Source organism: Gasterosteus aculeatus, chromosome 8 (genome assembly GCF_964276395.1).
Source record: "Gasterosteus aculeatus chromosome 8, fGasAcu3.hap1.1, whole genome shotgun sequence".
NCBI classification, from domain to species: Eukaryota; Metazoa; Chordata; class Actinopteri; order Perciformes; family Gasterosteidae; genus Gasterosteus; species Gasterosteus aculeatus.
Window position 1 is genome coordinate 12,812,668 of NC_135695.1, and position 16,244 is coordinate 12,828,911.

General features: G+C 48.3%; 2 protein-coding genes and 4 non-coding genes across 6 annotated transcripts; all 6 read left to right on the forward strand.

Annotated features, from left to right (window-relative positions):
- Positions 1-550: 550 nt before the first annotated feature.
- On the forward strand, positions 551-669 carry LOC144411569 (5S ribosomal RNA). The gene has a single exon (XR_013468755.1). It is a non-coding gene; the product is annotated as a 5S ribosomal RNA (ribosomal RNA).
- An 835-nt stretch (positions 670-1,504) lies between these two features.
- LOC144411570 (5S ribosomal RNA) lies at positions 1,505-1,623 on the forward strand. Its single transcript, XR_013468756.1, has one exon. It is a non-coding gene; the product is annotated as a 5S ribosomal RNA (ribosomal RNA).
- A 772-nt stretch (positions 1,624-2,395) lies between these two features.
- Positions 2,396-7,897, forward strand: LOC144411338 (uncharacterized). The gene has a single exon (XM_078107508.1). The coding sequence runs from the start codon at positions 2,690-2,692 to the stop codon at positions 3,884-3,886; it is 1,197 nt and encodes a 398-aa protein (XP_077963634.1). The 5' UTR covers positions 2,396-2,689; the 3' UTR covers positions 3,887-7,897.
- Positions 7,898-8,725: 828 nt separating this feature from the next.
- LOC144411337 (uncharacterized) lies at positions 8,726-14,265 on the forward strand. Its single transcript, XM_078107507.1, has one exon. The coding sequence runs from the start codon at positions 9,020-9,022 to the stop codon at positions 10,214-10,216; it is 1,197 nt and encodes a 398-aa protein (XP_077963633.1). The 5' UTR covers positions 8,726-9,019; the 3' UTR covers positions 10,217-14,265.
- An 869-nt stretch (positions 14,266-15,134) lies between these two features.
- LOC144411571 (5S ribosomal RNA) lies at positions 15,135-15,253 on the forward strand. Its single transcript, XR_013468757.1, has one exon. It is a non-coding gene; the product is annotated as a 5S ribosomal RNA (ribosomal RNA).
- A 783-nt stretch (positions 15,254-16,036) lies between these two features.
- On the forward strand, positions 16,037-16,155 carry LOC144411572 (5S ribosomal RNA). Its single transcript, XR_013468758.1, has one exon. It is a non-coding gene; the product is annotated as a 5S ribosomal RNA (ribosomal RNA).
- The last annotated feature ends 89 nt before the right edge of the window (positions 16,156-16,244 follow it).

Genomic DNA, 16,244 nt, shown 5'->3' on the forward strand with positions numbered 1-16,244 from the left:
CAGCATAACGGCTCAAAAAAGGGATTTATTCTACAAAGGAATTAACTCACCATCTATTTTGTAACAGTTAACTTAAATCATACAAGCAGGGTATGCATTGCGGCGAAGAGCCAGCCGCGTATTCCGATCAGGTGGGCTTGATCACCCTTGGCTCACCACTCCCAGGTGCCCCAAGTTTGCAATCAACTAAAAACAAAGATGTTACTACCAGAGAGGTATCACTCCCACAGAGTGGCCTGAATGAACCAGACAGAGGCCGTCACGTGAGCCACAAGGATTTTTACCTTTTCACACAGTGTTTTTTTCAATATGTGCGTGTGTGTTGTGGGAAAAATGGAGGCGCACTCCGGATAGGCGGGCAGAGGAGCGTGGCGTTTGAGGCGGGCAGAGGAGCGTGGCGTTTGAGGCGGGCAGAGGAGCGTGGCGTTTGAGGCGGGCAGAGGAGCGTGGCGTTTGAGGCGGGCAGAGGAGCGTGGCGTTTGAGGCGGGCAGAGGAGCACAGCGTGGCGTTAGAGCAACTACAAGTAGCCTTTTGGCAGGCCCTGTCTTTGCTTACGGCCATACCACCCTGAACACGCCCGATCTCGTCTGATCTCGGAAGCTAAGCAGGGTCGGGCCTGGTCAGTACTTGGATGGGAGACCGCCTGGGAATACCAGGTGCTGTAAGCTTTTAAAAAAAAAAGGACAGAGGACCTGCTCTTTTGAACACCGCGTAAGAAGGTGGACACGTTGCACCCAGGTTTTCTTTTTCTCCTGGGAGTCACGAGGTTTGTATGTTTTCGTACATTGTTGTCCTCAAAATTGCTGATGCACTGTTGGGTAAATTCGAAAAATCAAAACAAAAAGGGAATTCTGCTCTTCTGATTTACACTGAAAGCCTGTGATAGAAGGTGGAGCTATTGCTTCCATGTCTTTTTTTTCTCTCTCGTGACCATGACAATTGAGGGAAGGAGACAGCATAACGGCTCAAAAAAGGGATTTATTTTACAAAGGAATTAACTCACCATCTATTTTGTAACAGTTAACTTAAATCATACAAGCAGGGTATGCATTGCGGCGAAGAGCCAGCCGCGTATTCCGATCAGGTGGGCTTGATCACCCTTGGCTCACCACTCCCAGGTGCCCCAAGTTTGCAATCAACTAAAAACAAAGATGTTACTACCAGAGAGGTATCACTCCCACAGAGTGGCCTGAATGAACCAGACAGAGGCCGTCACGTGAGCCACAAGGATTTTTACCTTTTCACACAGTGTTTTTTTCAATATGTGCGTGTGTGTTGTGGGAAAAATGGAGGCGCACTCCGGATAGGCGGGCAGAGGAGCGTGGCGTTTGAGGCGGGCAGAGGAGCGTGGCGTTTGAGGCGGGCAGAGGAGCGTGGCGTTTGAGGCGGGCAGAGGAGCGTGGCGTTTGAGGCGGGCAGAGGAGCGTGGCGTTTGAGGCGGGCAGAGGAGCACAGCGTGGCGTTAGAGCAACTACAAGTAGCCTTTTGGCAGGCCCTGTCTTTGCTTACGGCCATACCACCCTGAACACGCCCGATCTCGTCTGATCTCGGAAGCTAAGCAGGGTCGGGCCTGGTCAGTACTTGGATGGGAGACCGCCTGGGAATACCAGGTGCTGTAAGCTTTTAAAAAAAAAAGGACAGAGGACCTGCTCTTTTGAACACCGCGTAAGAAGGTGGACACGTTGCACCCAGGTTTTCTTTTTCTCCTGGGAGTCACGAGGTTTGTATGTTTTCGTACATTGTTGTCCTCAAAATTGCTGATGCACTGTTGGGTAAATTCGAAAAATCAAAACAAAAGGGAATTCTGCTCTTCTGATTTACACTGAAAGCCTGTGATAGAAGGTGGAGCTATTGCTTCCATGTCTTTTTTTTCTCTCTCGTGACCATGACAATTGAGGGAAGGAGACAGCATAACGGCTCAAAAAAGGGATTTATTCTACAAAGGAATTAACTCACCATCTATTTTGTAACAGTTAACTTAAATCATACAAGCAGGGTATGCATTGCGGCGAAGAGCCAGCCGCGTATTCCGATCAGGTGGGCTTGATCACCCTTGGCTCACCACTCCCAGGTGCCCCAAGTTTGCAATCAACTAAAAACAAAGATGTTACTACCAGAGAGGTATCACTCCCACAGAGTGGCCTGAATGAACCAGACAGAGGCCGTCACGTGAGCCACAAGGATTTTTACCTTTTCACACAGTGTTTTTTTCAATATGTGCGTGTGTGTTGTGGGAAAAATGGAGGCGCACTCCGGATAGGCGGGCAGAGGAGCGTGGCGTTTGAGGCGGGCAGAGGAGCGTGGCGTTTGAGGCGGGCAGAGGAGCGTGGCGTTTGAGGCGGGCAGAGGAGCGTGGCGTTTGAGGCGGGCAGAGGAGCGTGGCGTTTGAGGCGGGCAGAGGAGCGTGGCGTTTGAGGCGGGCAGAGGAGCACAGCGTGGCGTTAGAGCAACTACAAGTAGCCTTTTGGCAGGCCCTGTCTTTGCTTACGGCCATACCACCCTGAACACGCCCCACGCGAGTCAGCTGTGCGTATTGAGAGCTAGCGGCAAGTCAAATCAGTTAGATCACCCCAGTTTGTGTCGGACAGTGTTGACAGTTAAAGTATTTTCACTGCGGAACTGAATCCCCCGACAGCCCTGCTGTTTGGGGGACTTCGCTCCCTGTGAGGGAAGTTACGGATTGATCACATGGCAAATGAAAAGGGACCGGAGATGAGACGCACCAAACAAAACACGGACGACGGACAAAACGAAAAGAGGAGCTATGAAAAAAAGTTAACGCTGAGTGTGGAGATTGAAGGGAGCGACAAGACAACGATGATGGAGCTGCTTCGGAAAGTGAAGGAGGAGTGCGGTGAGGTGATTGGATGCAGGTATAAGAACCCGAAGAGCTACGAGCTAACGATGCGAAGCGAAGAAGGGAAGGCAAAGCTGATGGACGGATTGAGAATACAGAACAACACGGTTACGGCAAGTGAAATAAATAAAGATGAAATGGTGGTGTCATTCATTAATCTGCCGATATACATCGGCGATGAAATAATAACAAGGAAACTACTGGACTGGGGAGTGACTCCGGTATCGAGCATAAGGAGACGGGTGTGGCCCGGAACCGAGATAGCTGACGGGACCAGGTACATGAAAGTGAGGTTCACGGAGACTGTCAAATCGCTCCCGTATTCGGCCAGGTTTGAGACGGCGGGAGGAGCCGAACATTTCAGAGTCATACACGACAGGCAGATAAAAGTCTGCCGACTCTGCATCCAGCCGGGACACATAGTCAGAGACTGTCCGGACTTCACGTGTTTCAAGTGCGGCCAGCAAGGACACTACGCCAGAGAGTGCGCGGAGAAGCAACAGGAGGAGCAGGAGGAGGAGGAGGAGCGGCGGCAGGAGAAGGAGCAGCCGGGAGACGGGCATCGGAGTAAGGAGGCGACCGGTGGCGGAGAACGAAGCCCGAGTGGAGGTAGAGACGCGGATCCGACAGCAGGAGTGGAAGGAGCAGGAGAGGAGAGGATGCAGGAGGAAGAGGAGCAGGTCGGAGAGGAGCAGGACGGAGATGGAGAGACAGTAACGGAGACACCAACGGACGGAGAGAAGGAAACGGAGACTGTCAACGGAGGGGAGCGAGTGAGAGACGCAGGCGCCAGAGAGACGAGCGGAGGAACGGACGGGGGGGAAAGTGAGGTAAAGATGGAAGGGAAGGGAGGACTGGGAACGAGTGGGGCTGCTGGGGAGGGACAGAGCGGGATGGAGTGGGAGTTCACTAATGTGACTTCGAGTGAGGGAGAGGTCATGGAGAAGGTGGGTGAGGTGAGGAAAAGGCCCCAAATCAAGAGACAAAGCAAAAGATTGGGACGAATGGAAAAGAAAGCAGCTAAATGACAGTGTGGACACTCTTGATAAAACTGTTGATGGTGCTTAGCTTGTCTTCATTTAACGGCAACGGGCTCAGAGATCGAGAGAGGAGGCAGCAAGCCCTGCTGGTGTGCGACGCTGACGTTATATGCCTACAAGAGACTCACTGGGACGATATGTGTGTGAGAGAGACGGGAAGAGGATGGATGGGAGAGATGTATGTGAATAATGGGGGAGATAAATCAAGGGGGGTGGCAATCTTAGTGAAGAGGGGAGTGATTGAGAATGTTAGGAAGTGCGTGGATGATGGGGAAGGGAGAATGATAGGGATTTCATTTGAACACAATGGGGGAAAGTATAAGTTAATAAACTTATATGCGCCAAATGAGGAGAGAGAGAGAAAGGGTTTTTTTGAGAGGGCGGGAGAGATGTGTGAAGACAACTGCATGATTGTGGGGGATTTTAATGTGTGGTGTGGAAGGTTAGACGCGTCATCGAGTGTGTGTTATAGGAGCGATGCGTCGAGAGGCGCGCTGAAAAAGATGATGAGAGACAGAGGGATGATGGATGTGTGGAGAGAGAGGAATCCGAAAGGGAGGGCCTTTTCCAGGAGACAAGTGGTGAGAGGGGTCCTGAAGCAAAGCAGGATAGATTTAGTTTTGGGAGCAAAGGGCATAGCAGATAGGATAGGAGAGATAGCGTACAAAGTCACTGCACTAAGCGATCACATGGTGCTGGAGTTCAGCTTAACTCAACCAATTGAAAGGAGGGGTGGTGGTGTGTGGTGTCTGAATGGTGAATTGGTGAAAGATGCACAGTATAAAAAGAAAGTGAGAGAGTGGATCAATACAAGAAAGAATGATAGCATGTATGAGGACGACGTCGGCGGGTGGTGGGAGAACCTGAAATCAGAAATTAAAGAGCTCAGCGTAAATTACAGCAGAGGTAGGAATAGGAGAGCGAGAAAGAGAGAGAGGGAACTAAAGGAGGAGCTAGAGAAGGAGGCAGAGAGGATGGATGAAGAGGGGAGCGATATGGAGAACTATATAAGAATTAAAGACGAGCTGAAGGAGATAGAACAGAGAAAGTGCAAGGGAGCAATAGTCAGGAGTAGGGCGAGACATGTGATTGAGGGAGAGAAATGTACAAGGTTTTTTCTCGGGCTAGAGAAAACCAAACAGAAGAGGAACTACTTAGAGAAGGTGGAAGGAAAGGAGGGAGAAGGAATAACAGACCTTGTTGGGATAGCAGAAAGGGTAGAAGGATTTTATAGGGAATTATTTAGCGGAGGAGAAGTGGATGAAGAGAGCATGAGTTTGGTGTTGGAGAAAGTGGAAGGTAAGCTGAGCGATGACGATAGGGAGATGTGTGAGGGCAACATAGGGACAGGAGAAATAGAAGCAGCTATAGCAGGGCTAGGCAGGAATAAGAGTCCTGGGATAGATGGCATCACTGGGGAGTTTTACATGGAATTCAGGGAGGAACTAGTGCCTGTGCTAGATAGAGTGTTTAGATGGATAGAAGAGGGGGATAGGATGACAGCAGATATGGCGACAGGGCTTGTTAGCATCATTCACAAGAAAGGGAATAGGGATAGATTAGAAAACTACAGACCACTTACAATGTTGAACACAGATTATAAGATATTAGCGCGGGTGTTAGCCAATAGGATCAAAAGAGTCATAGGGACGGTGGTAGGGAGCACGCAGGCTTATAGTATACCAGGCAGGGACATAGCCGACACAGTGAGCAGCATTAGAGACACAATAGAATTCATGAAGAGGGGAAAGGGGGGGGCTGTAATGAGTTTAGATTTAAACAAGGCATTCGACAGAGTAGATCACACCTACTTGCACAGGGTGCTGGAGGAAATGGGGTTCGGGCATAGGCTAAGGGGATGGATCAGGAGGATGTATGACAGAGCACACAGCTGCGTTAAAATCAATGGGATAGTCACAGACACGTTCAGGCTAGAAAGGTCGGTGAGGCAAGGGTGTCCGATGTCAGCACTGCTGTACTCACTGTCAGCTGAGCCACTAGCACAACTTTTAAGGCAGAATAAAAAAATCAGGGGAATAGAGCTACCAGGAGGGAAAGAGAGCCTATTATATCAATATGCGGACGACACAACAGTCACAGTGAAGGACAGGGAGAGCATAGTGGGTGTACTAGATAGTTTAGCGCTGTATGGGAGAGCATCAGGGGCTAAAGTGAACATAGAGAAGTCAGAGATCATGTATATAGGAGAGGGGAGCATAGGAAGGGTGGAGATAGGGTTAAAAGAGAAGCAAGATTACTTCAGAGTACTGGGAGTTAATTTAGGGATTAAGGACAAGGAAGGGAGAGATATGCAATATGAAGGGATAGTGAACAATATTAGGAAAACATTAGGGTTCTGGAAGCAAAGAGGGCTAGGATTGAAAGGGAAGGTGGTAGTTGTCAACACACTAGTGATGAGTAAGCTAGTGTATGTCATGAATGTGCTAGATGTACCTGAGAGAGTGATGAAGGAGGTGGAGAGAGAAGTGAGCGAGTTTCTGTGGGACGGGAAGGGAGTCAGAATAGCCAGGGAAGTGATGGAAAACGAGTATGAGGACGGAGGACTGAAACTGATCAATTTAGAAAAAAAGAAGAAAGCACTTAGGGTGAAAATGATGGTGAGGTATCTAAGGAACAACAGCGACCAGATATGGAAGGTTTTTCTAAAAGAAGCGATTGATAGATGTGGGGGGTGTGGAGACAGTGCCGTGTACATGGAACTGAAGAAAGGGATGATGAGCGAAGTATCTGATTTCCATAAAGAGATGTTGGGAGCATGGGGGGAGTTTGTGAAATATGTGAAGTATGAGTGCAAGAATTTGAAGCAAGTCTGGGAGCAGCCCGTGTTTCTGAACCCTAAAATCACATGGGATGGGGAAACACTGTACAACAGGCTGATGTGGAGGGCGGGGTTCAGGAAGGTGAGAGATTTAGTGTATGAATATGTACCAGGGTTTATGAGGGCACAGGTGATAGTGGATGAGGTGAGGAGCAGGGGTGATGAAATGTGGATGGGGACAGCAGAGGGGCTGATGGATAAGATAAAGGGGGGGATGCCCAAAGAGTGGATGGAAATGATTGGAAGAGAGAATGGGGTGGATGAGGAAGGAGAGATTGAGCTGCATATAGAAGATAGTGAGAAGATGGTGAACCTAATGAATGCGAAAACCAGAGTGCTGTACAAATGCTTAAGAGGGAGGGATGTGAGGAGACCAGCAGCTGAGAAAGTATGGTCGAGAGTGATGAAGGACATGGAGGTGAAAAGAATATGGACGAACTTGAGAGTGAAATGGAACAGCAGTGAATGTGAGAATTTTGACTTTCTGTTAAGACACAACAGGGTCTTTAACAACTTAATTATAAGTAAGTTTGATGTGAATGTGAAGAAAGAATGTGATGTATGCGGAGTGGAAGTAGAAACATGCATGCATGAGTTTGCTGAATGTGCGGAGTTGCAGGTGTATTTCGAGAGATTGAAGGGGATAATCAACAGGTGCTGGAAAGAAAGATATGTTGAGAGAATGGAGTGGAAGGAATTGTGGCTGTTTGGGGTTGGAGGGAAAATGAAAGGGGTGAGTCTCTTAAACTACATGCTGAGCCATGCAAGGTTTGCTGTCAAAATGAGGAGAAATCTGGCCCATTATGAGAAGAGGAGGGCCGACGTCTGGAGTATGTTCAAGAGTGGTTTGCAGAGGGATGTCAACATGATGCACGGAGCATTGGAAAAGAATGACTTTGAGAGTTGGTTTATTGCAGGCAGCACCCTCATAAGGATCCGGGGTGATGGTGAGGTACGGATAGACTGCGGTTAGCAGTCCTGCCTCTCCACCACGGAGATTCTTCAGAGTTGTGGGGATTTGATTTTGTACTGGTGTATTGCCTCGTTGTGTTGTTTGGTTTTGCTTCTCTGTTTGATTTAGGTGCATGTGTTGCTGTGATGTGAGTCCTGCTACTGTGTAAATTTAAACAGTTTGCTTCATTTCATTTTACCTTTTGTTAAAAAATAATAATAATAAAAAAAAAAAAAAAAAAAAAACACGCCCGATCTCGTCTGATCTCGGAAGCTAAGCAGGGTCGGGCCTGGTCAGTACTTGGATGGGAGACCGCCTGGGAATACCAGGTGCTGTAAGCTTTTAAAAAAAAAAGGACAGAGGACCTGCTCTTTTGAACACCGCGTAAGAAGGTGGACACGTTGCACCCAGGTTTTCTTTTTCTCCTGGGAGTCACGAGGTTTGTATGTTTTCGTACATTGTTGTCCTCAAAATTGCTGATGCACTGTTGGGTAAATTCGAAAAATCAAAACAAAAAGGGAATTCTGCTCTTCTGATTTACACTGAAAGCCTGTGATAGAAGGTGGAGCTATTGCTTCCATGTCTTTTTTTTCTCTCTCGTGACCATGACAATTGAGGGAAGGAGACAGCATAACGGCTCAAAAAAGGGATTTATTTTACAAAGGAATTAACTCACCATCTATTTTGTAACAGTTAACTTAAATCATACAAGCAGGGTATGCATTGCGGCGAAGAGCCAGCCGCGTATTCCGATCAGGTGGGCTTGATCACCCTTGGCTCACCACTCCCAGGTGCCCCAAGTTTGCAATCAACTAAAAACAAAGATGTTACTACCAGAGAGGTATCACTCCCACAGAGTGGCCTGAATGAACCAGACAGAGGCCGTCACGTGAGCCACAAGGATTTTTACCTTTTCACACAGTGTTTTTTTCAATATGTGCGTGTGTGTTGTGGGAAAAATGGAGGCGCACTCCGGATAGGCGGGCAGAGGAGCGTGGCGTTTGAGGCGGGCAGAGGAGCGTGGCGTTTGAGGCGGGCAGAGGAGCGTGGCGTTTGAGGCGGGCAGAGGAGCACAGCGTGGCGTTAGAGCAACTACAAGTAGCCTTTTGGCAGGCCCTGTCTTTGCTTACGGCCATACCACCCTGAACACGCCCCACGCGAGTCAGCTGTGCGTATTGAGAGCTAGCGGCAAGTCAAATCAGTTAGATCACCCCAGTTTGTGTCGGACAGTGTTGACAGTTAAAGTATTTTCACTGCGGAACTGAATCCCCCGACAGCCCTGCTGTTTGGGGGACTTCGCTCCCTGTGAGGGAAGTTACGGATTGATCACATGGCAAATGAAAAGGGACCGGAGATGAGACGCACCAAACAAAACACGGACGACGGACAAAACGAAAAGAGGAGCTATGAAAAAAAGTTAACGCTGAGTGTGGAGATTGAAGGGAGCGACAAGACAACGATGATGGAGCTGCTTCGGAAAGTGAAGGAGGAGTGCGGTGAGGTGATTGGATGCAGGTATAAGAACCCGAAGAGCTACGAGCTAACGATGCGAAGCGAAGAAGGGAAGGCAAAGCTGATGGACGGATTGAGAATACAGAACAACACGGTTACGGCAAGTGAAATAAATAAAGATGAAATGGTGGTGTCATTCATTAATCTGCCGATATACATCGGCGATGAAATAATAACAAGGAAACTACTGGACTGGGGAGTGACTCCGGTATCGAGCATAAGGAGACGGGTGTGGCCCGGAACCGAGATAGCTGACGGGACCAGGTACATGAAAGTGAGGTTCACGGAGACTGTCAAATCGCTCCCGTATTCGGCCAGGTTTGAGACGGCGGGAGGAGCCGAACATTTCAGAGTCATACACGACAGGCAGATAAAAGTCTGCCGACTCTGCATCCAGCCGGGACACATAGTCAGAGACTGTCCGGACTTCACGTGTTTCAAGTGCGGCCAGCAAGGACACTACGCCAGAGAGTGCGCGGAGAAGCAACAGGAGGAGCAGGAGGAGGAGGAGGAGCGGCGGCAGGAGAAGGAGCAGCCGGGAGACGGGCATCGGAGTAAGGAGGCGACCGGTGGCGGAGAACGAAGCCCGAGTGGAGGTAGAGACGCGGATCCGACAGCAGGAGTGGAAGGAGCAGGAGAGGAGAGGATGCAGGAGGAAGAGGAGCAGGTCGGAGAGGAGCAGGACGGAGATGGAGAGACAGTAACGGAGACACCAACGGACGGAGAGAAGGAAACGGAGACTGTCAACGGAGGGGAGCGAGTGAGAGACGCAGGCGCCAGAGAGACGAGCGGAGGAACGGACGGGGGGGAAAGTGAGGTAAAGATGGAAGGGAAGGGAGGACTGGGAACGAGTGGGGCTGCTGGGGAGGGACAGAGCGGGATGGAGTGGGAGTTCACTAATGTGACTTCGAGTGAGGGAGAGGTCATGGAGAAGGTGGGTGAGGTGAGGAAAAGGCCCCAAATCAAGAGACAAAGCAAAAGATTGGGACGAATGGAAAAGAAAGCAGCTAAATGACAGTGTGGACACTCTTGATAAAACTGTTGATGGTGCTTAGCTTGTCTTCATTTAACGGCAACGGGCTCAGAGATCGAGAGAGGAGGCAGCAAGCCCTGCTGGTGTGCGACGCTGACGTTATATGCCTACAAGAGACTCACTGGGACGATATGTGTGTGAGAGAGACGGGAAGAGGATGGATGGGAGAGATGTATGTGAATAATGGGGGAGATAAATCAAGGGGGGTGGCAATCTTAGTGAAGAGGGGAGTGATTGAGAATGTTAGGAAGTGCGTGGATGATGGGGAAGGGAGAATGATAGGGATTTCATTTGAACACAATGGGGGAAAGTATAAGTTAATAAACTTATATGCGCCAAATGAGGAGAGAGAGAGAAAGGGTTTTTTTGAGAGGGCGGGAGAGATGTGTGAAGACAACTGCATGATTGTGGGGGATTTTAATGTGTGGTGTGGAAGGTTAGACGCGTCATCGAGTGTGTGTTATAGGAGCGATGCGTCGAGAGGCGCGCTGAAAAAGATGATGAGAGACAGAGGGATGATGGATGTGTGGAGAGAGAGGAATCCGAAAGGGAGGGCCTTTTCCAGGAGACAAGTGGTGAGAGGGGTCCTGAAGCAAAGCAGGATAGATTTAGTTTTGGGAGCAAAGGGCATAGCAGATAGGATAGGAGAGATAGCGTACAAAGTCACTGCACTAAGCGATCACATGGTGCTGGAGTTCAGCTTAACTCAACCAATTGAAAGGAGGGGTGGTGGTGTGTGGTGTCTGAATGGTGAATTGGTGAAAGATGCACAGTATAAAAAGAAAGTGAGAGAGTGGATCAATACAAGAAAGAATGATAGCATGTATGAGGACGACGTCGGCGGGTGGTGGGAGAACCTGAAATCAGAAATTAAAGAGCTCAGCGTAAATTACAGCAGAGGTAGGAATAGGAGAGCGAGAAAGAGAGAGAGGGAACTAAAGGAGGAGCTAGAGAAGGAGGCAGAGAGGATGGATGAAGAGGGGAGCGATATGGAGAACTATATAAGAATTAAAGACGAGCTGAAGGAGATAGAACAGAGAAAGTGCAAGGGAGCAATAGTCAGGAGTAGGGCGAGACATGTGATTGAGGGAGAGAAATGTACAAGGTTTTTTCTCGGGCTAGAGAAAACCAAACAGAAGAGGAACTACTTAGAGAAGGTGGAAGGAAAGGAGGGAGAAGGAATAACAGACCTTGTTGGGATAGCAGAAAGGGTAGAAGGATTTTATAGGGAATTATTTAGCGGAGGAGAAGTGGATGAAGAGAGCATGAGTTTGGTGTTGGAGAAAGTGGAAGGTAAGCTGAGCGATGACGATAGGGAGATGTGTGAGGGCAACATAGGGACAGGAGAAATAGAAGCAGCTATAGCAGGGCTAGGCAGGAATAAGAGTCCTGGGATAGATGGCATCACTGGGGAGTTTTACATGGAATTCAGGGAGGAACTAGTGCCTGTGCTAGATAGAGTGTTTAGATGGATAGAAGAGGGGGATAGGATGACAGCAGATATGGCGACAGGGCTTGTTAGCATCATTCACAAGAAAGGGAATAGGGATAGATTAGAAAACTACAGACCACTTACAATGTTGAACACAGATTATAAGATATTAGCGCGGGTGTTAGCCAATAGGATCAAAAGAGTCATAGGGACGGTGGTAGGGAGCACGCAGGCTTATAGTATACCAGGCAGGGACATAGCCGACACAGTGAGCAGCATTAGAGACACAATAGAATTCATGAAGAGGGGAAAGGGGGGGGCTGTAATGAGTTTAGATTTAAACAAGGCATTCGACAGAGTAGATCACACCTACTTGCACAGGGTGCTGGAGGAAATGGGGTTCGGGCATAGGCTAAGGGGATGGATCAGGAGGATGTATGACAGAGCACACAGCTGCGTTAAAATCAATGGGATAGTCACAGACACGTTCAGGCTAGAAAGGTCGGTGAGGCAAGGGTGTCCGATGTCAGCACTGCTGTACTCACTGTCAGCTGAGCCACTAGCACAACTTTTAAGGCAGAATAAAAAAATCAGGGGAATAGAGCTACCAGGAGGGAAAGAGAGCCTATTATATCAATATGCGGACGACACAACAGTCACAGTGAAGGACAGGGAGAGCATAGTGGGTGTACTAGATAGTTTAGCGCTGTATGGGAGAGCATCAGGGGCTAAAGTGAACATAGAGAAGTCAGAGATCATGTATATAGGAGAGGGGAGCATAGGAAGGGTGGAGATAGGGTTAAAAGAGAAGCAAGATTACTTCAGAGTACTGGGAGTTAATTTAGGGATTAAGGACAAGGAAGGGAGAGATATGCAATATGAAGGGATAGTGAACAATATTAGGAAAACATTAGGGTTCTGGAAGCAAAGAGGGCTAGGATTGAAAGGGAAGGTGGTAGTTGTCAACACACTAGTGATGAGTAAGCTAGTGTATGTCATGAATGTGCTAGATGTACCTGAGAGAGTGATGAAGGAGGTGGAGAGAGAAGTGAGCGAGTTTCTGTGGGACGGGAAGGGAGTCAGAATAGCCAGGGAAGTGATGGAAAACGAGTATGAGGACGGAGGACTGAAACTGATCAATTTAGAAAAAAAGAAGAAAGCACTTAGGGTGAAAATGATGGTGAGGTATCTAAGGAACAACAGCGACCAGATATGGAAGGTTTTTCTAAAAGAAGCGATTGATAGATGTGGGGGGTGTGGAGACAGTGCCGTGTACATGGAACTGAAGAAAGGGATGATGAGCGAAGTATCTGATTTCCATAAAGAGATGTTGGGAGCATGGGGGGAGTTTGTGAAATATGTGAAGTATGAGTGCAAGAATTTGAAGCAAGTCTGGGAGCAGCCCGTGTTTCTGAACCCTAAAATCACATGGGATGGGGAAACACTGTACAACAGGCTGATGTGGAGGGCGGGGTTCAGGAAGGTGAGAGATTTAGTGTATGAATATGTACCAGGGTTTATGAGGGCACAGGTGATAGTGGATGAGGTGAGGAGCAGGGGTGATGAAATGTGGATGGGGACAGCAGAGGGGCTGATGGATAAGATAAAGGGGGGGATGCCCAAAGAGTGGATGGAAATGATTGGAAGAGAGAATGGGGTGGATGAGGAAGGAGAGATTGAGCTGCATATAGAAGATAGTGAGAAGATGGTGAACCTAATGAATGCGAAAACCAGAGTGCTGTACAAATGCTTAAGAGGGAGGGATGTGAGGAGACCAGCAGCTGAGAAAGTATGGTCGAGAGTGATGAAGGACATGGAGGTGAAAAGAATATGGACGAACTTGAGAGTGAAATGGAACAGCAGTGAATGTGAGAATTTTGACTTTCTGTTAAGACACAACAGGGTCTTTAACAACTTAATTATAAGTAAGTTTGATGTGAATGTGAAGAAAGAATGTGATGTATGCGGAGTGGAAGTAGAAACATGCATGCATGAGTTTGCTGAATGTGCGGAGTTGCAGGTGTATTTCGAGAGATTGAAGGGGATAATCAACAGGTGCTGGAAAGAAAGATATGTTGAGAGAATGGAGTGGAAGGAATTGTGGCTGTTTGGGGTTGGAGGGAAAATGAAAGGGGTGAGTCTCTTAAACTACATGCTGAGCCATGCAAGGTTTGCTGTCAAAATGAGGAGAAATCTGGCCCATTATGAGAAGAGGAGGGCCGACGTCTGGAGTATGTTCAAGAGTGGTTTGCAGAGGGATGTCAACATGATGCACGGAGCATTGGAAAAGAATGACTTTGAGAGTTGGTTTATTGCAGGCAGCACCCTCATAAGGATCCGGGGTGATGGTGAGGTACGGATAGACTGCGGTTAGCAGTCCTGCCTCTCCACCACGGAGATTCTTCAGAGTTGTGGGGATTTGATTTTGTACTGGTGTATTGCCTCGTTGTGTTGTTTGGTTTTGCTTCTCTGTTTGATTTAGGTGCATGTGTTGCTGTGATGTGAGTCCTGCTACTGTGTAAATTTAAACAGTTTGCTTCATTTCATTTTACCTTTTGTTAAAAAATAATAAAAAAAAAAAAAAAAAAACACGCCCGATCTCGTCTGATCTCGGAAGCTAAGCAGGGTCGGGCCTGGTCAGTACTTGGATGGGAGACCGCCTGGGAATACCAGGTGCTGTAAGCTTTTAAAAAAAAAAGGACAGAGGACCTGCTCTTTTGAACACCGCGTAAGAAGGTGGACACGTTGCACCCAGGTTTTCTTTTTCTCCTGGGAGTCACGAGGTTTGTATGTTTTCGTACATTGTTGTCCTCAAAATTGCTGATGCACTGTTGGGTAAATTCGAAAAATCAAAACAAAAAGGGAATTCTGCTCTTCTGATTTACACTGAAAGCCTGTGATAGAAGGTGGAGCTATTGCTTCCATGTCTTTTTTTTCTCTCTCGTGACCATGACAATTGAGGGAAGGAGACAGCATAACGGCTCAAAAAAGGGATTTATTTTACAAAGGAATTAACTCACCATCTATTTTGTAACAGTTAACTTAAATCATACAAGCAGGGTATGCATTGCGGCGAAGAGCCAGCCGCGTATTCCGATCAGGTGGGCTTGATCACCCTTGGCTCACCACTCCCAGGTGCCCCAAGTTTGCAATCAACTAAAAACAAAGATGTTACTACCAGAGAGGTATCACTCCCACAGAGTGGCCTGAATGAACCAGACAGAGGCCGTCACGTGAGCCACAAGGATTTTTACCTTTTCACACAGTGTTTTTTTCAATATGTGCGTGTGTGTTGTGGGAAAAATGGAGGCGCACTCCGGATAGGCGGGCAGAGGAGCGTGGCGTTTGAGGCGGGCAGAGGAGCGTGGCGTTTGAGGCGGGCAGAGGAGCGTGGCGTTTGAGGCGGGCAGAGGAGCACAGCGTGGCGTTAGAGCAACTACAAGTAGCCTTTTGGCAGGCCCTGTCTTTGCTTACGGCCATACCACCCTGAACACGCCCGATCTCGTCTGATCTCGGAAGCTAAGCAGGGTCGGGCCTGGTCAGTACTTGGATGGGAGACCGCCTGGGAATACCAGGTGCTGTAAGCTTTTAAAAAAAAAAGGACAGAGGACCTGCTCTTTTGAACACCGCGTAAGAAGGTGGACACGTTGCACCCAGGTTTTCTTTTTCTCCTGGGAGTCACGAGGTTTGTATGTTTTCGTACATTGTTGTCCTCAAAATTGCTGATGCACTGTTGGGTAAATTCGAAAAATCAAAACAAAAAGGGAATTCTGCTCTTCTGATTTACACTGAAAGCCTGTGATAGAAGGTGGAGCTATTGCTTCCATGTCTTTTTTTTCTCTCTCGTGACCATGACAATTGAGGGAAGGAGACAGCATAACGGCTCAAAAAAGGGATTTATTTTACAAAGGAATTAACTCACCATCTATTTTGTAACAGTTAACTTAAATCATACAAGCAGGGTATGCATTGCGGCGAAGAGCCAGCCGCGTATTCCGATCAGGTGGGCTTGATCACCCTTGGCTCACCACTCCCAGGTGCCCCAAGTTTGCAATCAACTAAAAACAAAGATGTTACTACCAGAGAGGTATCACTCCCACAGAGTGGCCTGAATGAACCAGACAGAGGCCGTCACGTGAGCCACAAGGATTTTTACCTTTTCACACAGTGTTTTTTTCAATATGTGCGTGTGTGTTGTGGGAAAAATGGAGGCGCACTCCGGATAGGCGGGCAGAGGAGCGTGGCGTTTGAGGCGGGCAGAGGAGCGTGGCGTTTGAGGCGGGCAGAGGAGCGTGGCGTTTGAGGCGGGCAGAGGAGCACAGCGTGGCGTTAGAGCAACTACAAGTAGCCTTTTGGCAGGCCCTGTCTTTGCTTACGGCCATACCACCCTGAACACGCCCGATCTCGTCTGATCTCGGAAGCTAAGCAGGGTCGGGCCTGGTCAGTACTTGGATGGGAGACCGCCTGGGAATACCAGGTGCTGTAAGCTTTTTAAAAAAAAAGGACAGAGGACCTGCTCTTTTGAACACCGCGTAAGAAGGTGGACACGTTGCACCCAGGTTTTCTTTTTCTCCTGGG